The sequence below is a fragment of the Astyanax mexicanus genome, chromosome 18 (genome assembly GCF_023375975.1).
Source record: "Astyanax mexicanus isolate ESR-SI-001 chromosome 18, AstMex3_surface, whole genome shotgun sequence".
Classification (NCBI taxonomy): domain Eukaryota; kingdom Metazoa; phylum Chordata; class Actinopteri; order Characiformes; family Acestrorhamphidae; genus Astyanax; species Astyanax mexicanus.
Window position 1 is genome coordinate 5713707 of NC_064425.1, and position 23572 is coordinate 5737278.

Sequence of the window (23572 nt, forward strand, 5' to 3'; positions counted from 1 at the left end):
AGTCACTTTCTACAGAGCCCCTAAGGTGACATCATGTAAAAATAAGTAAATAATGCGTGGCCTTATTAAGGCAGGGGAATGAGATCCTAAGGCATGGAAACAAGATACTAATGCATGGGAATGATATACTAATACGTGGGAATGAGATACTAATGCATGGAAATTAGATAATTAATAATAATAAAAAATAATAATAATACATTTCATTTATAAAGCGCTTTTCAAAATTCTCAGACACTTAAACAAGATAATTAAGGTATGGGAACGAGATATTAATGCATGGGAATGAGATAATTAAGGTGTGGAATAAGTTAACTTAATCTAGCCGAGAATAATAAAGCTTGCTTTTTTGTAAATGAATGCCCATGAGGAAACTGAATATTACATCAAAGCTCCTTTAATCCAAAAATAATCTTAAGTAAAAAAAAAGGAGAGAGGTTTATTTTTATTTTAATCTCTGGGAACAGGCGTGGGGACAAGATAATTAAGCCGTGGCCATGACTTATTAAGGGGTGGAAACGAGTTAATTAAATAGTAGCCATTAAGGCGTGGCCAAAAGTTTTTCTTATTTTTTACAGTTAACAAATCAAGCATCTCTCAGGGGTTGTGCACAATATGACTGCTTAAGGAAGGTAAACAGGTCTGCATACTGTCTACGTCTGAGCCAATCAGCTTTTAGCATGAAAATTAAGTGTATTTTACTTAGAATTATTCCACGTCTCACTGCAGGAGACTTCAAAATATCACAATAATTCATTTAGAGATTAAAATAAAAATAAACCAGTTCAATCTCCATTTTCCTACTAAAGATTATTTTTGGATTAAAGGAGCTTTGATGTAATATTCAGTTTCTTCATGGACATTGATTTACAAAAAAAAGCAAGCTTTATTATTCTCGGCTAGATTAAATTAACTCTTTCCCACGTCTTCATTATCTTGTTAGCATGCCTCAATAAGGCGAGGCCACGCATTTTTTATTTTTTTTATGATGTCACCTTAGGGGTTCCATAACTTTCCTATGTTGTCTTAAATCAGATACGTATCCAATCCACTGACATGCAACAGGAATGTGAACAGTCAAATTGGAATTAATGCGTATTTTTTACAAACACATCTCTTGGTGCAGCTGTGTAGCTATAACTGCAAAAAAAAAAACAGCAAAAGCAAACCGCCTGGCCTTTTTTTACCTCATCGACCTGAGCATGAACTTCAGACCAGCTGTTTATAAAGCTACGAGTCTCTCGTCTCTCTAATATTAGTTTTTTTGTTGTTGGTGAAGAAGGAGATGTTTATACAGGTATTAATGTGCAGCATGTGAGGAGTTTCAGGGACAGATTCGTTTACATTACACACAGATACAGATCACTTACATTTGTTAATGTGAACCATTAAGATCTGAGCAAAAAATCGGATTTGAGGCATGTGACTTACAATGTGAACGTAGCCTTAAACTCTTATAATTCCTTGTCATGAAGGTTTTGGTGAGTTAGGGATAAGGTATTGGTGTTTTTCAACATACAACTCTTTGTAAAAGCCCTTTTTACAGAAAAGTAACAATAAAGAGCATATGTCCCAATACTTCTGTCCATATAATGTTATGGTGCATGTTTATCCCAGCTGCATGTAAATCTAATTTATGAAGATTTCTCTGTAGGTTTTTTTTTTTTTTTTTTTTAGCAGCAGCAGTATTTTATGATGCTGTTCTATATGAGTTCATAATGTTAGTACATCAGAGGGAGATCATTACTATTCCTCTACTATAATTGTATTTATATATCCCAGGGTGCTCTGCGAATCACGTCGAGCCGAGGCTGGCAGGGCCGCGCTGATAACACTCAAAGGGCCATAAGAAGCGTATCGGTTTAAGACATGATGACAGGAAGAGATTCAGTGACTCCTCATAATGGAGAGCAATAATAGAGCTCTGGACACGGTTACATTTCTTCACTGATGCTCCCGCTGCAGCTCTTAACGCATCTCCATCAGATGATGAGTTACTGCAAGCCAGCCGGCAAGAAAGAGCAAGACAATCACTTCCCGGCGTCGTTATTCTCCGAGCGAGATGATGACAGAGCTCGGGGGGTGGGGGGTGGGGGGGGGGGGGGTGGGGAGGCTGCAGAATCTATTAGAGTCACACTGAACAAGTGGCTGCTATCTACCTTCATCTCTGCAGCAGCAGAACAATGACAGCGGACGTGGTTGGGTAGTTACACGGATGATGGGCTGTGCGGATGTGGGATTTTAGCTGCAGTCTGAAGTCTAGGCTTTGGTCTTTGGCAGGACTGTCTAAAACCCTCCTGATCTGTTATGTCCATTTGTCAGAAATAGTAGTGGTGTTCCTGGGTCAGTTTGACCTGCTGCATGTTTAATTATCAAAAAGATGTCTAAAAGGCCAAAAAAAAAAAAAAAAAAAAAAAAATCCTAAAAAGCAGTGTGAATATTTCATTACTAACTCCATTATTAATTATTTTAGCAATATTTAGTGCCATAGTGTTCCTTTCCTCTAACAGGTAATGCATAAATAAGGATAATTCACTCGTTTTTCATAAAACTTTCATTCAAACTTTTTAAAAATATTTCACTACTTGTGTTTGTATATGCCTATGTATATATTGGTTTTATTTATTTTTCCTTTATGCTTTCTCTCTCTCCTTTTTTTTGTGGTGAAGTTGAAAGAGTTGGGCTGTTGGATGTAGGAGAGGTTTAACAAGTAATAAAAAATAAAGTATTTTTAGTCCTCCAAAGAGAGGAGGGGGGGGGGGTGGGGTGGTGGCAGGCCAAAAAAAAAAAAAAGTTTCACTACTTTATTACTTTTAAAAGACCAACATATAAAACACAACTTTTACCTAACATTGAAACGTAATGTTGCTTTTTTTTGTTTTAGTTTTTGCAGTGGGTGGTTGTTGCAAATATGTGAGCTGAACCATAATCTTATATGTTTATTACACTAATTAAGGCAAGCAGAAAAAAATCATACTGAAAAAATACTTTTTTTTATTAGATCTTCAAACTTTAAAATGGGTCAATTTGACCCAGAACATAATGGGTGGGTTTAGCCCTATCCAGATGGTATTAGTTTCTCAGGGGGACATCTGTAAAAATCTGGGCAGGAATTTAAATAGGTTTTGAGGCATTTTATGCAGATTTTCTGTTTTTTTTTTTTGTTTTTTTTTTAAAGATGGTGTGTTTTGTGTTTTATTAAATCCATTCAATTTAACCCTTGTGTGGTGTTCGGATCAAATGCTCAAATAATACTAATAAAAGATTTTTTTTCTAACTCAAACTCATTGGCATTGGCTCATTTTTTGTGAAAAACATATATCAAAACACATTTTCGATAAACACACACTGTACACCCCCCCCCACACATTTATATTACATACAGTATGTTTGGCCAAGGGCTAATAAACATTGCTTCATTTGTAAATTTGAAACTAAACAAATTTTCTACTCATATCTTGAGTTTAATTCATTTTCTTTTACATTTTATTAAAAGACTAATAAAAAAAAGAGCAGCACTTTTTGAAAGAAATGTAACATAAGAAAGGTAAAGGGCAAATATTAACCATGTAAGCTGTTTATATTGCTTGCAATTTAGGTGAAGCAAGCATGTGTAAAGCATTTTAATGTAAAATTGCTTAATTTTGCTGAATTAAATACAAGTAACAAAGTAAACGAGTAACAAAAATATGAACACCACACAAGGGTTAACAGTGAAATGTTTCTTGTGCCACTGGCTGCAACACAAACCAAATCATGATCAATAAGCCTCAGTGCTTAACAGTTGGAGAGGTGTTCTTTTTTTTAATACAAATTTGCACTAGATATAGATCTCCAAATAAACATTACTATACTTCTTGTGGCAAAATGGCAGAAACTGATTTATTTTGTTGTACTGAATAAGTTTTTATTTGTTCTTTTCCACAGTAAATGTCGTGTTGGACAGAAAGTTGCATCGCCGCATGTCGGATATGCACCAATTCGCAGTACCCATTCCCCCATAAACTTAAACAAAACAACGAAACACACCACAGTTTCAGGTTGACGCACTTTATTCCTAAAACATTGGCTGCACCATCCATAGCGGCACAATATTGTATGTACACATTTATAGATATATACACACACAATTCTGTAAATCTGATAGAAAATATATAATCCGACAGTGTACTTCTTGTCCTCTTATTTGAACACATTAAATCGCTGTACAGGAATTCTGCAACTACAGCCTATCTGCAAGTCCCCACCACACAAAGGTAAGAACAGCGCCGGCCTAATTCATCTGTACATCGTAGCAATAAAAACGTCTTTCCACTTGGAGAAAATATTTCTCTAAAAGCAAAGCTACAGCAAAATGTACTTGGGTCAGTCCTTGTCTTGCAATTAAGACAATCAGATACGTGATAAACCATTTTTCATGTCAGCGGGAAGGCAGCGTACACCTTCGGGCATCTATAATATATAAAAGATTAAGAAATTCCACATTTAAAAACATACAATAAATAAGATACATATGCAGGCATTTCATTTCACCCAGACCTAAAATTCAGGTCGATTCAGAAATCATAAAGAAAGTTTTGTGTGACGAGTCCCTTTAACTCCAGTTGTCTGAGATGGACACTCGGCGGTGGCCGGTGTCTAGACTGGTTGGTGGTGTGTGTGTTTGTGTGTGTGTGTGTGTGCTTTGGCCAGAAGCAGCACTCTGGCCAGCAGCGGCAGTGCAGCGCGGTGATCTGCTGCGGCCCGGCACTCTTACAGCATGTTCATAATGAAGTTGTACATCTGATTGAGCACCACAAAGTGCACGGGCAGACAGGAGCGGCGGTCCTGCGTGGCAGGGTCACAGGTTAGCCAGGAGAGGGCGTTGTACTGCTCCAGTACAAACCTGCAACATAATAAGAAGATGTTAACTGTTTCTGCTTTTGAACACAGATCCATCACAAATCAGCTCATCCCTGGATCCCCTTTAACAATCCACAATATTTTAATCACTACCTACTAGTAAACATATTGAATTTCTAAATGAGGCAATCAGAAAAACCTAGAAAATACATAGAATATTTATACATCATATATAAATATACATTTATTGCGACTTTGTGACTACAAACACTAAGCTAAATAGGCTTTAATGGCTCTAAACTAGGGTGTATAAAGACAAGTTTAATGAGAAACCTATAAATATGTATTTATAATTAAGAATTCTAAATAAAAACGTGGCTGTTTGGTAGTATTAATAAGTACAGTTTCCAAACATTACTTTCTTTAAACTATTTTATATTTTACACTCTGTTATACTTGGACTCTAATTTACCAATCAGACAGTTTATCCTTTAAAATATAATTTGTATTTATTTATGTTTTATTTGGATTATTATTATTAGTTCATTATTTTTCATTTAACCATTTCTTATCATTTCATTTTATCATATACTTTTACTATTACTATTTTTTCATTAATTTATATTTTATATATTACGTTGTGTGATGTTTTTTATGGTAATTTTATTTAGTTCTCCTATTTCTAATTTCTTATAATAAACTGAAATGATAGAGTAAGTTTCCCATATCTCTTATTAACTAAGCAGCATACAATGCCCACTAATAACAATATAAAACAATCTAACACTTATACACTGTATAAGTGAATAGGAGTGTTGTAATACCTGAGCACATCGGAGGTGTGGTTGGAGTCCAGAGGGTGGGAGTGTTTACTGTGCAGCAGCTCATCAGACTGCACTGAGGAGACGTGCAGGTGGAGAGAGGCCTGAGAGAGAAATACAGGAGATCACATGTTAAACAGGCCCAACAGTGTTATATACAGTGATAAAATGTGATACAGCGGCGATACAGTACAAGAAGCTGCACTCACCTTCAGAAACAGGGGACACTGGTTCTGGGCCTGAGGGCAGGAGGACCAGAACCAGTCGGGCAGTTGGCCGGCTTTGGCCGTGGACACGAAGTAGCCCAGCGCCATGGGCTGCTGCAGAATGTTGGGGGTTTCGTCGTGGGACTCCATGCGGTCTGTGCTCTGGCCCTGGAACATACACAGAGAGAGAGTTAGAGATATGGTTCTTAAAGGAAATTTGTACATCAGAAAATCTGGACCAGATTTTGCACCAAGGTTTGTGCAAGGACTAATAAATTGTATAATATTTGGTTCAGTAAGTTGTTTTCACACAGAAGTTTATTAAGCAGACTAAAGAACTTTACTACATCCTGACGTCATCAGCTACGTGGGGCTTCAAAGTGGTAAAACTGCCCAAACACCAAATCAGTTTAAGAGCTGTAAAATTGACTGTGGGGGGAAGGCAGGTAGGCGTTCTCTGCTGCAGTGCTGTTAGCCAATCAGAGGCGAGATGCTTGCATGTATGAATATTCATGAACAAAAGCCAAAATCCTGTCCTTTTTTTAGAAACCACTGATCTAGTGAACTAAAGCAGGGCTAAATAGAATCACCAGAGCAATGTTTCACAAAAAACAGCTCACATTGCATTCATTCATACTAAAGACCACAACTAGACATTTAAAAAAAAAAAGAAAAAAAAAAAAAAAAAAAAGACAGAATGAGACCTTTAATCTACTGTTACAGTACATAAATGAGTTCCCAGTCTAAGCGTTTGTGTTCATACTGAAGCGCGACGCGGCTGTACACCCAGCGTAGTCAAATTTCCGCAGAACACCAGTTGTTTTCTCCTCTGGTTTGTTTAAAGAAACTTAACCATTTAGAGAAGTGCGTTCACATTGCAGACAAACTGGACCATGGTTCAGTAGATCCAGACTGATACCACCTTTTTTGGCCGTACCGAAGTCTGTGGTTCATGACCGCCTTTCAAATCTGCTACTTTGGTTCAGACTCAAACAAAAAAAAGAGCAAACACTGACACTTTTTACACACAAAGATACTTTATACTACTCCCTACTCCCCTTTATATTTTGTGTATGTCTATTTAATTCTGTTTTATTTTATTTCATCTTTATATTTAACTATTTTATTATTCTAACTATTTAACAAATGCTTTTTCGTGTAACAATTTCGTTCCACCACATAGACTACATGTGACGTGAATGACAAAATCTCCTCAAATCCTTGACGTGTGAAAGTATCCTAAAACGTACTTTATGTAGATTTACGTCTTCATTCATGAAAGATTTTGAAATAAAATAACTTAGAAATAATTTACATATGCTCAAAAGGAAAAACAAATAAACTAATAAAAAAAGAAAAGTGTAAATCATACTTTGATGCCATCTCCTCCGTGGTGGTAGTGGGAGCCAGGTGAGTGCACAGGTGAGGTGGTCGGAGAGTTGGGTAGTATGTTAATGAGGTCCGGGTCAACGTCGTTCTCAGACACCAGGAGATCCAGGATCCCATCCATTCCTCCCATAGCATCTGACGCATCTGAGGAGACAGAAACGAGTGTGATCAGCTCATGAAAAAGGGCAGTAGAGAGTTACTTTAATAGCAAAAATCAGAATCTGATTTAACAGCAGATGATGAGTAGTAGACTGACCGTGGATGGGGTTGAAGGGCGTGTCGATGACTTGGACCACAGCGGAGGTGGGAAACACCAGTATGTGGGTGCATGAGGTGTCCTGAGGGGTGTTGAGCTGAGACGTCTGCATGTTTAGAGTAGTGCTGCGGCCAAACACAGAGCCTGTGGACACAGAGTCTGTACCCCAACACACAACAACGAGGAACAGAGACAGAGAGAGAGAATACAAGTCAAAACACAGTTTCAACCACTTAGATTTGTTTGTAAGAATCCAAAATGTATAAAAATTTACAGACTAGGTGCGTGCCTAGAGCTGGACAATATATCAATATTTTATTGTATCAACAATATGCTTACCAAATAGGGCTGCAACGATTAGTCGATATAATCAACATTGTTGATTATTTAAAGTTGTTGACTACAAATTTATTGTCGATTAAATGTTCATTTGTGACAGTAATGTATTACACAGCTTAGAGATAAAAATATATGTGATATATATGATATATGTCTTCCTCTAGACCAGTAATTCCCAACTGCTGGGTTGGCATACAAAAGTAAAAATAATAATAATAATAAAAAAAAAAGAAAAAGAATAAAAACAATTAATTTAAAGAATATTTGTCTAATTTTGAGAACATATTTATCTTGTGTAGTTCTGATATTTAATTTTATTGAAGTAACTTTTATACACGGCATGTTTTTTCTCAGTTTCTTAAAAAAAATGCTTTTAAAGGCTATTTTTCAAAAATACGTTTTTGTTTGGTTTGTATTCAATTAAAAGCGGGTCTCGACTTAAAGACTATGAGAAAATGTGGGTTAAGAATCCCTGCTACAGACTGTGGATAAAACAAGACATCATCAACATACTCAAAAACCATACTGTAGGTTACTCTTCTAAGTTTATTGGTCGTGTTTGACCAAGAAATTCTGTAAGCTGAGCTGGACCACTCAATGACCCCTGTAGCCAAGACTGTCCTTCCTATTTAATCTGAATTCTTTAGGGATAGCCTACCTGGCATAATGACAAAGGATGCCTGGGGCTCTATGGCAACCAGACAGGCACTTAAGATGCTGGGGCTGTCCGCAGCGGAGATGCCGCACATTCTGCACATCTCCTTCAGCCGGCGGCTCAGAGTCTGCAGGTTCTGTCTGCTCAGCAGGATGCTCCAATCTGATTGTAAAGAGACAAAACAAAAATTAGCTTGGACAGTTAGTTTAGAGTGTAGAGACAGTATGCAGAATTGAGGCCCCTTTGCACACTGAAAAAGGCATTTAAAAAGTTTTTTTTTGTGTTTTTTTGTGTGTTGTCGTGTGGATAAGGAAAACAGAACTGTTTTTTGCACTATAAAGCACACTTAAAATGCTTAAATTTGACTAAAAAATTTTTTTTTTACCAGTCAGGTATTAAGAAGCAGTAAAGCCACGCCACTGAAGTACAGCGTTTTACAGGAGCTGTAGTGAAGTTTCTCCAGCAGTAAGCAGTATTAGCATTAACTGAGCTAAGCGCTGACTCTTTTACTGTTCAGAGGTCAGTATATCAGACTGTAGTCTGCGTGTTTAAAACAAGTTGTGTTTAGACAAGTTACATGGGACGAACCGCTAGCTGATAACACCCTGGGTTACCGGAACACTCAGGGTCCCTCAGTATAGCACTGTCGGGAGGCATTTACTAGAGCTAAGTGCTGCTGCTACTCATGCTGTTAAAAATATAGGAAATGTAAGCATACTGCAAATAAATGAAAGCGCTATACACCACCAAATTAACCGTTTTTAGGAGAGTAATCTGTATAGATTGACAATATGGCGACTCCCTTGTATTTTTTTTACTAGTCGCTTTCAATGCGCCTTATAATCCAGTGCCCTTTATGTTTGGAAATAGATGTTCAATGATAGTGTGCCTTATAATACGGCGTGCCTTATAGTCATAAAGTTCACACACATAGCACAGATTTCAGATTTCAACAAATTAATAAACCTAAAAACTGTTATTTTACCATGTTTAAAGTGCGTAAAATCCATAATACTAAGACTTCCATAGTACTACTTAAAAAGTAATATTTCATTTGGGATTAAACCGGTAAAACTGATACTCTGGTTCTATTGTCCCCTACATGGTTAGCATGCTCATGCAGTCATTTCTTTATCCACATGGTTAAAAATTTCTTCAAAAATGGAGGTAGGGAAATAGGAAAATCTCCAAAGTACATCTGAACTGGGCGTAAGAAGTGTGTAATATAAGAGATAAATATCATACCTTGCAACTCTCCATGACCTATCCTGCCGAGACGGCCAATCACGACTCTCCAAGGCAATGAGGTCATCTGGACCAGCCCCAGACACCAATCCCACAGCTTCTGAAGACCCAGACGCCTGGCCGACCCCTTTCTCCTCCGAGCACTGTGGGATTAAACAAAGCCCTCTTGGTTAGACACACACAGACACACACACAGCACTAAACATGGTCATTTAAAGGTTTAAGGCACACGTCATCTCGTGGCACTGACCGGTTGGGAACATCGATGCTGATGATACAGGTCTCCAGCAGCTCTCCACACTGGTCGGTGCAAGTGGCCAGCAGCCACCGCTGGTCATGTGACAGGCAGTAGGCCACAAAGAGAACATGGTACTTTTGTGACGCTTCGCCGAAAGTCTCGCCGAGCTCAGTCTGCTTGTCCTTAACTGGGGCCAGGATGAATGGCGGTGTGTAGAGCCGTAGACACTCGGGCCTCTGAAATTAAAATAGAGAAAATAGAAGATAAGGCAAAGTCAGTTAGGCCTGGCATGATTACAATAGTTTGTGCCATTTGATTATTTTTTTTTTTATCAATATGTTTATTTTATTCATCAATCAAAGGGTTGTTACATACATACATCTATCGTTACTTGATACAAGATTAATTTGATAAACATTAGTATTGTCAATTTTAAGAAAATGTATATTTCTGATAGAATAATAATATTATGCAATTCTCGCATACATATAAAGAGCAACAAACTTTTATTTAAGGCTAAAATGTTTGTACAAATTACAATTCTCAAAGCTCCTTAATCAAGTAATTACAAAACAAATGATCTGGTGCAATGTACGGTAATGGCAACTGTACCATTACCATTTATATATAGCTCTGGAAAAATTTAAAAGACCACTTCAGTTTCTGAATCAGTTTCTCTAATTTTGCTATTTATAGGTTTATGTTTGAGTAAAATTAACATTGTTGTTTTATTCTATAAACTACAGACAACATTTCTCTCAAATTCCAAATAAAAATATTGTCATTTAGAGCATTTATTTGCAGAAAATGATTAATGACTAAAATAAAGATGCAGAGCTTTCAGACCTTAAATAATGCAAAGAAAACAAGTTCATATTCATAAAGTTTTAAGAGTTCAGAAATCAATATTTGGTGGAATAAACCTGTTTTTTTATCACAGCTTTCATGCATCTTGGCATGTTCTCCTCCTCCACCAGTCTTTCACACTGCTTTTGGATAACTTTATGCTGCTTTACTCCTGGTGCAGAAATTCAGGCAGTTCAGCTTGGTGGTTTGATGGCTTGTGATCATCCATCTTCCTCTTGATTATATTCCAGAGGTTTTCGATTTGGTAAAATACAGAGCTGTATGCAATAAAAAACAAATACATGCAAAGAAATCTTTATATACCTCAGGGCTGTGTAATGCTGTATCCAAGGCAAGTCCAGGGCCAAAACCTGTTAGTGTTTTGACATTTGTGGAGGTGGGGATAGGCCGCCTGCACTGAGTGTACACTGAGAACGCCAAAGACTTCAGATGCTGGCTGTACATGTGCCGCTCTTCGCTACATACTGGCTGCAGCAGATACTGGCAAGGAATTATCTGCAGGAACAGAACACATAAATTAATGCTCACTAATACACAATAAATATTGCTGAACACTTCTTCAGTACTACATTAAAACAAAGCCTAAAATAACAACAGACTGACAGATTCAGCTTACCTGAACAGATACAGCATTCCTGATATGTGGAGGAAGAAACTGCAGCATCTCTGCATAGCAGCGGAGGAGGCCCAGAGTCCATATGTTAGAGTTAGAGGCTTTACTCTTCTCCTCATAACTGAAGGGATCAACTATGTAGACCACGATGGCAGGTGGATAGGTGACTGCGTGAGAGTCGCCATCTGTAGGCACTCCAACCTTCTCCCTCTCCATAGTGCTGTAAAAGGACAATAATCAGTCAAAACCATACAGACAGAAGCTTGTTTAAGCTTTAAAGTGAATATAATAAATCACGTCCCTCGATTTTAAAGCAAAATAAATACATAAAAAATCCAAATACTGCAGAACATTAGTTTGTCAGTTTTCCGATCAATGTTTTCACCGATGAACTTGCGAAATCAGATAATGGAAAACTCAAGTTTATATGAGTACAATTAAATTTTTGCTTTAAAAGCATTTTTGATGTTTAACACACCACACTTTACCACACCTTTTTTTTAATTGTCCAATAGCAGTGCTGCATGGCCCAGACAAGCTGCTTTTTAGCACTCTTAGCAATCACTTTATTACTGCACTTCATCTGACAGACCTGCTGAAATTGAGACCCAGTCCAATCATGTTTATCAGAGATAAAGGCTAAAGCTGTTGCCATGTGGGTCAGCCAGACGTCTTTAAAAGGTGTAGGAAACAGTACTCACCGCTCTCTGGCTTATTCTGAAATTTCTCTAAAGAAAAGACTTCTACTTTTGATAGTTAGAGGGTTTTCTGTGTTTGTGTATTTTCTAGTTATTATGATGACGAAAGTGTGAATGTGCTGTAAGTGTGTAAATGCTGCTGTAGAGAGTAACAGCAGTAACTCCATCTGTTCCAGAACTTTACTATAGACAAAGACTTTATAAATTAATTTTTTTTTACAATCCACCAACAAAGCTCATATTATTCCCAGTTAGCTACTTACCAGCTACAATATTACAATATACTTTTACAACATTATTATTAAATATTTTTTATAATGTATATATATTTTTTACAATACTACAACTACTTTTTCAGTTTTTAGTTCATTTCTTTACCTTAAAAGCACTGGATTTTGTACTATTTCCGATTACTGAAGTGCTTAAATGGCTACAATAAAGCTAGATACATCAGCTAGATAAGATTATTTTAATTCTCCAGTTACAGCATGACTGAAGTATTTTGTTTCCATCTTGTGGGTGCTCGCTTATTTTTTTCAATAGGACTGTCTGTTTTCACGTCTTCGCCAACTCCAGCTACCAGATTTCTTAATGAGATTTTCTCGGATCAGATTGCAGATGCAGATGGTGATTAAAAGAAAACCAACCAATATGAGGCCACATTCCATCACATCTGAACATCTCAATAGAGAAAAAAAAAAAAAAGCTACCTTTCGAGAGGCTCTGCAGGGGCTTGAGGCTGGCTGCTGGTTGACGTGTTGTCCCCCATGGCTCCGGCACCAGGGACAGCAGTCTGATGAGGGGCCTGCATACTTGGAGCTCCAAACGGAGGAACAGAGCCGGGTTTGGCAGAGGATAATCCTCCAATGCCCTGAGAGTTAGAGGAAGTGGTGGTGGGAGCTGGGTTGCTGTTGCTAGTGTTTGGTGTAGAGGTGCTGGTGGCATTGGAAGCGCTGCTGGAGTTGGCTGGCTGGGAGGGGGAGGAGGAGCTGGAGGGGGGGTTTCGCTGGGAGAGCAGGGAGCTGTCTAAAGTCTGGCCTGCCAGGTATGGAGCTAAGGCAAAATAGAGAGAGAAAAACACTCCAGTTATACTAAACCAAACAACTGGAAACATAAGTACTTAAGAGTTCTAACATTTTTAAATAACGTAAAATTTAAGCATGAAATTATTATAAATCATACCCAAGTCGTGTCGACAAGTTTGAGCATAGAGTTTAAGTTTGGTGAAGAATTCGCTACTGCTGCTGCACATCTTGAGGAACCAGTCGCTGAGAGGCTGCTCTGTCAGAGGCTTTAGGTCACCGCTGCTTACTGTCACTATGCCGTCAGCGCGGGACTTGCAGATCGGCCTGTGCTGTCCGAGTCGACACGCCTGCAAAATAACACACAGAAAACGCATTTAAAACTTTTAATCCAAAAACTGAATTCATCTTTCTTTAAGGGCGTTTTTACAGCGTTTTCAATTAGATGAATATTTAGTACATTCAGCTGCGAGCAGAGAACGCAGCACATACAGCACATGTTAACAAGCACGGAGCAGAGACAGTGTTTGTTCTTGGCTGTGGTAATAAGCGTTATCTGACTAATTTAACAGATTGTACTGCAGCTAATTAGCAGTTTAGCTCAAATAAAAGGAGTATATTTGATAGCTGGGTTGGATCAAGACCGGATCACGTTCTCACAAGCAAACCCACATTTTAACCAGACCAAATAAATGTTGGTGTGAAAACACTCTTAACGTTTGCACTGGAAAAGGAGTGGCTTTTTAATCTCATTGTACATGTGTATAGTGACAGTAAAAGGCATTCTATTCTATACTATGATAAGAACTACTCAACTAAGTAAAGAAAAAAACTACTTTAAAATGACTGTCAGTTTATCTAAAACATTTTAAGAACTTTTAAAAGTATCCTCAAGTTCAGTCACCAAAAAAGACCATCAAAAACATTATGATGAAATCGGGCATGCTTCAGAAAAAGAAGGGCATAGTTTCCTCTGTTGCACAGGATTATTTTATCAGCCTATTAGGTTACCAGCCTCAGAAACTGTAAATTAACAGCACCTCGGATAAAAGCATGTAAATGTTTAACAGAGTATTTATTTTGGTTTGTTTAACACTTTTAAGTTACTACATTTATCCTTTTGTGTTTCTTCATAGTCTGGATGACTTCAGTATTAATTTACAATGTAGGAAAATAAATAAACACTTTTGATTGGTACTGTAGGACAGTAGACAGTAGTGAAATAGCTAAAAAAATAATTAATCACAAAGCATCAAACACTTAAACTGACTGAAATCGGCTTGTTTTTATCATTTCTGACTCTGTATGGCATACTGTTATTTTTGAGACAAAAGTAGGTCATAAAATTAAAAATAGCCATCAACCAGACACTAGAGGACTGTCTCTACTTTTGCCCATTTTAAAATGCGGTTTTGGTGATCAATTGCTTCCCTAAAATACCAAATAGGTCAGTCTGAGCATACCTCATACACTGCAGTCAAGTCCCTGAAGAAGTTCTTAGCACCACTGAGCAAAGTCTCGCTGTCAGGACAAACCACCACGTAGCCAATATCCCTCTGGGAGCCGAAGGGGTCCAGTAGCAGCTTCTCCCAGTAGGGCAGGCCGAAGGGGGACAGCACCACAAAGTCGTACTCAAAACCCACCAGGAAGGGAGGGATGGGCAGAGGCTCAGGAGACTCATCCGTGCCTGACAGGAGGAGTGAAGAATGAGATTAATCACAACTGCACACTTGAAAGAACTTGTCCTAATAAGCAAATCATCTCAACAGGATCTCATACCATAGGTTCCCCTGCCAGCCATCTTGTGAAACTGCTGCCAAGTAAGAGGGCCCTGGACACCCCAGGAGCGAACAGACCTCTTCTTCTGGATGGCGTCCTGCAGCACAGGCTGCAGAGACAGCAGCATCCTCAGCACATCCTGAGAGAACAGTGAGCTGATGTCCACAGCTGAAGAAAGAGAGGAAAACAGGAATTAAACACTGACTTAATCACTGATTTTATCTCTTCAAGAAAAAAAAGATGCAAAAAGATATTTAACATCAGCTATTCAAATTAAAAAAGCTGATTGCAGCCCTATTTAATTTATGTATATTACCCAACCATTAGTCAATATCATTGGCGATATCGATTTTTGACAAATTTCATTGTTCACTAATCGATAATTTGAAACAGTGGCTAATTACACAAAGTGCTGGGGACAAAAGCGCAATGGAAGATGGGTAAATGGTTCCCTTACACAGTTTATACTTAACTTTGTGTCTCCAAAAGTGTCTGAACACAACAGTATTACATATTTACTCACTAAATATCAGTAATTACCATGTTTAAACAACATCCAGACATTTAAATGACTTAAATCTCATGTTCAGCTGTTTCTATAGCTTTTAGAGCTGTAGGACATGGCAGAAATAATCATTGACTAATAGAAAAGACTAAAAAAGATTAGTTAACTACCATAAAAATCATTAGTTGCAGCCCTAAAATTAAAAAAATAAATCAAACGTTTTAGAGCACACTGTGAGAGTTAGTTCAATATAATACAAAAATGCAAGAGGGAAATAAATAAAATAAATGAATAAGCCATAATACTTGTATAAAAGTATCGATAAAATAAGAAACTGTATCCCATTGCGATAATATACTGACATATTGCCTAGCTCTAATGTGACTTGCTACCAAATATATCCTACAACTCAACAAGAGAGTCCGGCATTAAAAACTAACATTGGAATTTCTGACAGCCTAAACATCAGGAAAAAGATTATAGATTATATAAAAAATAAACATTTACAGCCAAAATCAATGCAAGTACAGCCATGGTGACCATTCATCAACTTTCTGGTGAAATTAATATTCCCTGCAGACATCAGACACACAAAAACAGAGCTTGAAAAATATACATTTAAGGCATTTAGCTGACAGACACTTGTATTCAAAGTGACTTACAAGGTTATTTCTATTACAAAGGTGGACAAATGTAGTGTTAGGAGTCTTATTGGTGTAATGCAGCACTGACCCAGATCAGGAACTCAACCCCAGTCTCCCATATGATGTGGTAGCTCAAAAGCAGGTAGTGGAGTTATCCACTGTGCCACACCAAGCAACATTAATAAATAAAATGCAGGGCTGGGTAATATGGATACGTTCTCAATTTGTAGGCGTCATACTGATTTTAAAAACTATCAAAAGTAATCAAAAGCTGTTTGTTCACAGATTTTCCTTCAAGGTCTTAAAAACATTCAGTTAACAAGGACCAATTATGCTGTTTAAACCTGGTAATTTCACGCATCTCGAGTATCAAAGTTTTATCTGGAAAAAATAAAGCCACATAAAACTTCCAGCGTAAACTCACCCAACCAGAACACCAGTAATATCTGCTGCACAAAGAGCGAATTCACACATTTCATCCCACACAGCACTCACATTTCAAGCCTGACTAACTGGAGACATTTGCCTACACAAGCTGTAAACGCAGGTGGCTAAAACGTGGTTTCAAATGCGTATGACCTGCGTTCGTCTTACAAGTAGTGATGATAAAGTATACTGTTTATCACAATGAGCGAATACTATGATAGAGCCTACGTTTAGGGCCAATACCATTTAACCCCTTGGCCCCACCTCTCTGTTTTAAGTATGCATGCCTAGAGGTTCTCTTGTTAAATCCTCTTTTTAGGCTAGAGGGGTAGGGGGAAGTGTAAGGGTTATATATAAGCCATAAATGAGTATTTTCCTTGTTAGAATTATGATCACCACTATGAGACAATAATTTTATATGTAGTTTTAATGTTTTATTACAATGCATAACGAGCATAATGCATTGCTGGTAGCTCACCTCAGTATCTAGCTAGCTAACTTTCTAGTTCCATCTTAAATGGTGCAACAGGAGGCAAAGGCTGCAGAATTTAAGGTGGAATGGAAAAATAAAAGCAAATTAAAGGTACTTAAATTTCTGCTTCGAAGGAAGCGTACAATTGAAACTAGAGGTAGGGTTACAAATGAGATTATTTTCAGTATTTTCTAGCGCTTTCCTCCCAATGTCTGGTCAATTTTCCCACCCATTCAGATGCTTCTCAGCTGTATGTCCCTCAATCACTAGTGATACCACAAAACAAGAAGGGTGAAGACTAGCACATGCCTCCTCCGACATATGTGAAGTCAGACTCCGCCTCTTTTCCAACTGCTGCTGATGTAGCATTGATGAGCACCATCATCACAGTGCACTCGGAGGAAAGCGCAGCGACTTGGTTCTGATACATCAGCTCACAGACGCCTTGAGCTGATTGACATCATTCCAGGAGTGATGAGGGGAAGGAGCGCCCTCTACTGTACCCCACCCAGAGAGAGCAAGGCCAATTGGGCTCTCTCAGGGCTCTGGCAGCTGATGGCAAGCTGCCATCAATAATACTTTTTTAATAATAAAAAATTAAATCCTAGTTTAGTAATTTGGGAGTTTCTGCAATTAATTAATCAATTAATCATCTCACCATTGCGTTTGGCCCAGGGATGTAGAGAGGAGCTCTTGATCAGCGTCTCGTCCACCTTCCCTCCGGACATGTTGTCCATGAACTGGCGGCCGTGCTCCAGAGCCAGGTAGCAGTCGTTGTAACAGTCCCTCTCCTCCAGGCGCAGAGGGAGCCGGAGGTCTAAACTGATGGGCTTAGGTCCGATCAGAGAGGAGAAAGGATTGGTGCACTGCTCCTGAAGCAGCAGAATGAGCTCGTCCGAGAGGCATTCTCTCAGAGTGCCCGCTCTGTGCAGGGAGGACGCCCGCAGAGCCTCGTAATGCTTCTCCGTGTCTCGCCCGGCGTCGGAGCCCCTTCCCACGATGTCCAGCTCGTCCTCCAGGAAGAGGCCAGCCCCGTTTCCGTAGCGGCGGTTGACGACCGCGCTGAAGCCGCAGGAACAGGTCTCCATGCAGGAGTACTGCGAGTCCATGCTGGGGTCGCTGATGTACACGCCCACGTCGGAGCCCTTGATGTTCATGTTGCACACGCAGATGCAGCAGCTGTCGAAGTTGCAGTCCTTGAACAGATTCATGACGGAATCGGAGAGGATGAGGGTGACGTAGAGGCTGTGCGCCTCCGGGATAGAGGGCACAGTGGCCGGCTCCACGGAGTTCAGCGGCCTGCAGGTGGAGGGGGTGGAGGCGGGAGAGTACAGGTCCGAATTCTCGTACTTCACCGAGCCCTGGACGCTGGCTGGGCCTCGGGGTGTGCGGGGAGTGCGCGGGGTCCGTGGGGTGGGGGCAGAGAAGCGAGGGGTGGCGGGAGAGGGCAGAATGCCTGCGCCACTGTTGCTGGGTGGAGCGCTGTTCGACAGGAAGGGAGTGTTGGTCTGGGGAGTATAGGACTGGTTGTAGTCTTGATCCACAGCACTGCCCACACTGGGAATGTTACTGCAAACAGAAACAGGAACCAAATTAATTAACACATACATACATAAATACATTTATAACTTCTCAGAAAATAATGATTTATATCCTAGAATTAGTGCTGGGCGATATGGGGAAAAAATCATATATCACAATATGGATTTTTTTTGTATCACGATAACAATATATATCATGATAACTTTCACAAATGAGAATTACTACCTTTTAGTGCAGCAATATATATGTATCAAATGAAAACAGATGAGGTAGATGCAGTAGCTTTTTTTTTTTTTCAAAATTATAGAGGTATTTAAACTGAGTTATCAAAATAAACTCAATTAACATTTTTTTAAAGTGTATATTAGCATGAATAATTGGTGAAATTACTGTAGAAACGATAGGGACGGTAGACAGTAAGTAGCACGATAAACACTTTTCTATCGTCCCCACGATATTTATCATCATATCGCACAGCACTACCTAGAATGTAGGGAAAAAAATAAACAAATTTCATAATTCAGTGTGTGTGTGTGTGTGTGTGTGTGTTTATATGTGTGTGTCAGAGACATACACCCTAGAGTGTTTACTGCATGTTTGCCTAAAATAGCCATTGTCTATTACTAAGCTTGTTTGGCAGACAGCTGATTATCCTCCGCATAGAAAGCTGAGGACAGATTGTTCCCATAATAAACCACTTCTAAGATTTATAATCTGGCTATGAATATAAAAGTGTTGTGAGTTGTAAAAGCTCTCACTGCTCACACAGCACATCATTTCCTGTTCATTTGAAAGTGAATCCTGTGGCCCAAATCTATTAATCTTTAAGCCTGAGGTTTGGCCAATGTCTAACTGTTTTATTGTTGTTATTATAATAATAATAATAATAAAAAAAAACTTGCAACTTGTCTGGAGTACATATTTAAATATTAAAGTATAAGTATATAAAAATATGAGTAAAAAGTATAAGGCTCATTAAAAAAAAACATCCAATTAAATTTTGTATAATTTTGTATAATTTGGCGATGTACTTCAATTCAAGGAATAGGATTATGGAATAATTTGGAGAGCGATGTTAAAAATGCTAGATCAATGTTTGTGCTTAAAAAAAATGATAAAAGTATGGTTGTTTAAAAATATAAAAAAGTATAAGGTGTAATTGTTTGGAACTGTTGTTCGAGAAGGGTTTTTATGGTTTTGTTTATTTTTGTTTTTGGTAAATTACTTCTGTTTGACCCCTAAAAAGGGCAGATATTATAAGATTTTTTCTTCTTTCTGCTGCCTTTCATTTTATTTGTGATTTGTATTTTTTCTTCTGTATAGAAAATGTATTGTGTTTACAATAATAAAAAAATAATCTTCTAAAATCTTCTAATCTTCTAAAAATAAATAAATTAATGAAAGTCTCAATTTCAAGTAGACCATCACCACCACCATCAACTGCAATATACCTGTCCTTGTTCAGGAACGACATGGAAGGCACTGGCTGGAGCATCTCCAATTTTCCTACAGTCCAGCTGGGCCTGAACACGCATTCCTCCGGCAGCTTGATGGGCGGCAGGCACTGGCTAGGAAGCATCTTCAGAGGAGCAAACAGAGAGCAGCCCACAAACGCCTGGCAGGATTCCGGCTTGAAGACAAAAGAGAAGTCCTGGAAACACAAGAGAACAGAACATCAACATTAGCATCCTTTTTGTCTATTTAAAATACAATAAAATTGGTGAACACAATATACAAACCGTTTATTGTTGCAGTGTAATCTTTTGCAGAGCATACATGTGCAACAGTCCCATTGCAGCAAATGCAACATCGATTTACATTTGTTTTCTGTTTTAAGTTGGATGAGGCAAACAGGAAAATCATGCATTCATAATTTATTATGATATATCTACTATGGGATTTTTTGTTTCTAATTGAGTATGAGTACTGTTACAATACTGTCTCAGAATTGTTAAATTTGGAGCATTATGTAATAGTGTAGTTGTTAGTGTAATGTAGTGCAATGCAGGACACAGCTCTCCAAATCATCACTGATGAAATGTAAAATTTACTGATGATCAGTGATGGTTTGGAGAGACATGTCATCTGCTGGTGTTGATCCACTGTGTTTTATTATCAAGTCTAAAGTCAGTGCAGTTTTGTTTTCCCGAAAAAAATCTTACAGCACTTCATGTAACTTTCATGTAACTTCATTTTCCAGCAGGACTTGGCACACTGCCAAAGTACCAATTGGTCTTATATAATATTCTAATTTTGTGAGACACTGATTTTTGGGTTTTCATTAGCTGTAAGCCATAATCATTAACAATAAAAAAATAAACACTTAAAATGGATCACTCTGTGTGTTTAATACATCTATATAATACATGACATTTTAAACTGAATTACTGAAATAAAGCAACTTTTCAATGATATTCTAATTTTTTGAGATGCACAAGTATATTATTTGGACTTCAGCGGTGAAGTTGTACATAGTATTTGTATTCATTCATTCCCCTACTTTAATTTATTCTAATCTTTGATAAACAGAGAATACTATTAATAATGACATACTGATTTTTTTTTTTTTTACTTTTGGAGAAATTTTGAATTTTTTAATATTGCACTGTGTTGCAGGACACCACAATTTTGCAATGTCTTTTAATGTTTCATCCAATACTCTGTAGGCTTAAAGTGTTAAAACACACACAAAAAAAACTCCTTATTTCTCACCTTAATCTCTGAGGGTTTGGGGCTGCAGAAACCCTCTTCCACCTCCATTTTAAAAGTGCCACCAAAAGCTGACCCGTCAGTCAGAGTGAAACCCGGCCCGGCTTCCACAGAGCCACAATCCTTTCCACCCATGTTCATCGGGGAGAAGCCCATGATGTGCTGCTCCAGGGATGGAGGTGTGGGGAAGGAGGACTGGAGGTCTGCAGAGTCTGGGTAAACAAACACAAACACAGTCCACCATTATTCCATGTTTAAAAGCCAACTGGCTTCAGAGAACCTTCACCTGACTAAAGCAGATGAAGGATTTCAAAACCATGCTAATGTATTTCAACAGCACATGGACCACAGCTCTTACGTATACAGGACAGGCTGTCAGCTGCTACTGATTTGGGCTCCTTTCCACCAAATTTCTCCTGTGTTCCAGTCCCAGCTCTCTTAGCTCCAGGCTGTGGGGAAAAAAATCAGAAAAAGATGTTCACCTGCGTGGGACTGTCATGTTGCCATAACCTGCACAGCATCTGCACATTCAGAAAGAACCAGGAGATTCATCTGTACCCAAAAAGTGTCCAAAATCCTCCAAATTGACCAACAATGATGGACAGCTCATCATAATGTTGCTTACAACACATGTTGTCACTTTCAGCACATACCACATACTAATCTCGGTCTATCATTTAACGGTGCATCAAATTTTTGGTAGCAAAAAACACAAAAGGGATAGTCCCAATAGTTTACAATAAACAGTTAAAGGTGTATTAAGTTACACTGCAGTGTTTTCATCATCATTAGGATTTTTTATTCCAGCAGCACCCACAGGTTGACGCACGCATTGCCACCCGGAGCAACAATCAGTGAATGAGTGAGGGTGCCGGCACGGACAATAAGAAACGGCAGGTTTAAGTTCATTTTTACACTATACTCACTAGGGGTGGTGGATATGGCCCTAAAATAATATCACAATACTTTATGGTATTTTCGAGATAACAATCCTCTTGGTAATATGGCGAAAATAACTTCAAGAATACACTACTGCAACAAAATGAATATTAAATTCTATTATTGCATCTGATATTATAAGGCACACCACTAACTGCGAATTTTATCAGATTTGTAACAGAAGTCAATGATTCAGAATGTCATGATAATAATAATAATAATAATAATAATGCACTCTAAATATCTGCATATATCCAGGATTAAAGTAAAATAAATGATACTGGACAGATATAATCTGTCTCTAGTAGATATATAATGGGAAATGAGAACAGTGTGAATTTTTACAAGAAAAGCTTGTATTTAGTGTATACAAACCGTGAGCTCATCTTCATCAGAGTTAAAGAGATTGTCCAGGTCGTTTATGGAAACAATCAGGTCAGTCACGTGCATCAGGCTGGTGGAAGGAAGTGGCTGATTGTTTCCTGAACCTTGACCATCTGTCAGGACAATATAAGAAACAACTTTAAATGAGCTGTTAAATCTTGCAAGAAAAACAAATAAAAACATTCAGAAACTGGTTCTTTCTTTTAGTAGCAGCTCTTTAAAGCATACTCACCATCAGTCGAAGAAACGCTCCCATCATCTCTCTAAAAGACAATAAGAAATAAGAAAAACTATTTATTATTCTTGTATATTTTTTACATTAAAATCATAAATGCTTAAAACAAAACCAACATTTACAATGAATGTTTCTGCATGAAAATAGGAAACCTGATACATTAAGAAAATTTGTATTGGCAATATCGCCACATGATTGTGCGGCCCTAAGAAAAATCTGTAGTCATAGGGACAAGTTAAAAGGCCATAAAAGTCTATATTTACAATCAAGTGAAATAAAATGATTTAATGGGATGATGTAAAGAAGCAAACAGGAAAAAAACACTTAAAAAACAGCTCCAAATAATAACCAGGGTCCAAAAACTAGACAAAAAAAATTGTCTAAGAATCTTAGACAAATGGCCATTTTCCCCCCTATAAAAACGTTTTACGACTTCAGAGAGTAATATATGACAATTTTTAAGCTCTGGAGAAGCACGCAACGATGGTATATATATAATATACCCCAAAAAGAAATACACATTTTTCGAGCCAGTAGTTGCAAAGTTGTTTAAAAGACATTGCCATACTGTGTGTTCTGCTCTAAACACGTTTCTACCATTTAATTAGGAATTTCCTTCTGTTAGCAACATTTGAAGAAAAAAAAAATTCTCTCTCCAAAGGCCATTTTAGGTCAATTTTGACATACATCTTCAAAATGATACAGTGGGTTCATGTAAAACTCTTGTCAGGTTAGATTAATCTGTT

General features: G+C 38.1%; 1 protein-coding gene across 1 annotated transcript in view; it reads right to left on the reverse strand.

The window, feature by feature from the left end:
• Positions 1-4034: 4034 nt before the first annotated feature.
• Positions 4035-23572, reverse strand: part of med13b (mediator complex subunit 13b) — a 39010-nt gene continuing 19472 nt past the window's right edge. The window contains exons 11-30 of the mRNA XM_049467220.1: positions 22824-22854; positions 22583-22704; positions 21627-21717; positions 21272-21480; positions 20011-20210; positions 17676-18586; positions 14971-15138; positions 14655-14878; positions 13352-13541; positions 12880-13222; positions 11475-11691; positions 11162-11353; positions 10004-10227; positions 9754-9896; positions 8512-8670; positions 7515-7673; positions 7242-7402; positions 5873-6037; positions 5667-5767; positions 4035-4885 (exon numbers count right to left, since the gene is read on the reverse strand). Of these exons, the coding sequence (XP_049323177.1) occupies positions 4753-4885; positions 5667-5767; positions 5873-6037; positions 7242-7402; positions 7515-7673; positions 8512-8670; positions 9754-9896; positions 10004-10227; positions 11162-11353; positions 11475-11691; positions 12880-13222; positions 13352-13541; positions 14655-14878; positions 14971-15138; positions 17676-18586; positions 20011-20210; positions 21272-21480; positions 21627-21717; positions 22583-22704; positions 22824-22854 (4143 nt within the window). The 3' untranslated portion in view covers positions 4035-4752. The remainder of the gene's footprint in view (positions 4886-5666; positions 5768-5872; positions 6038-7241; positions 7403-7514; positions 7674-8511; positions 8671-9753; positions 9897-10003; positions 10228-11161; positions 11354-11474; positions 11692-12879; positions 13223-13351; positions 13542-14654; positions 14879-14970; positions 15139-17675; positions 18587-20010; positions 20211-21271; positions 21481-21626; positions 21718-22582; positions 22705-22823; positions 22855-23572) is intronic.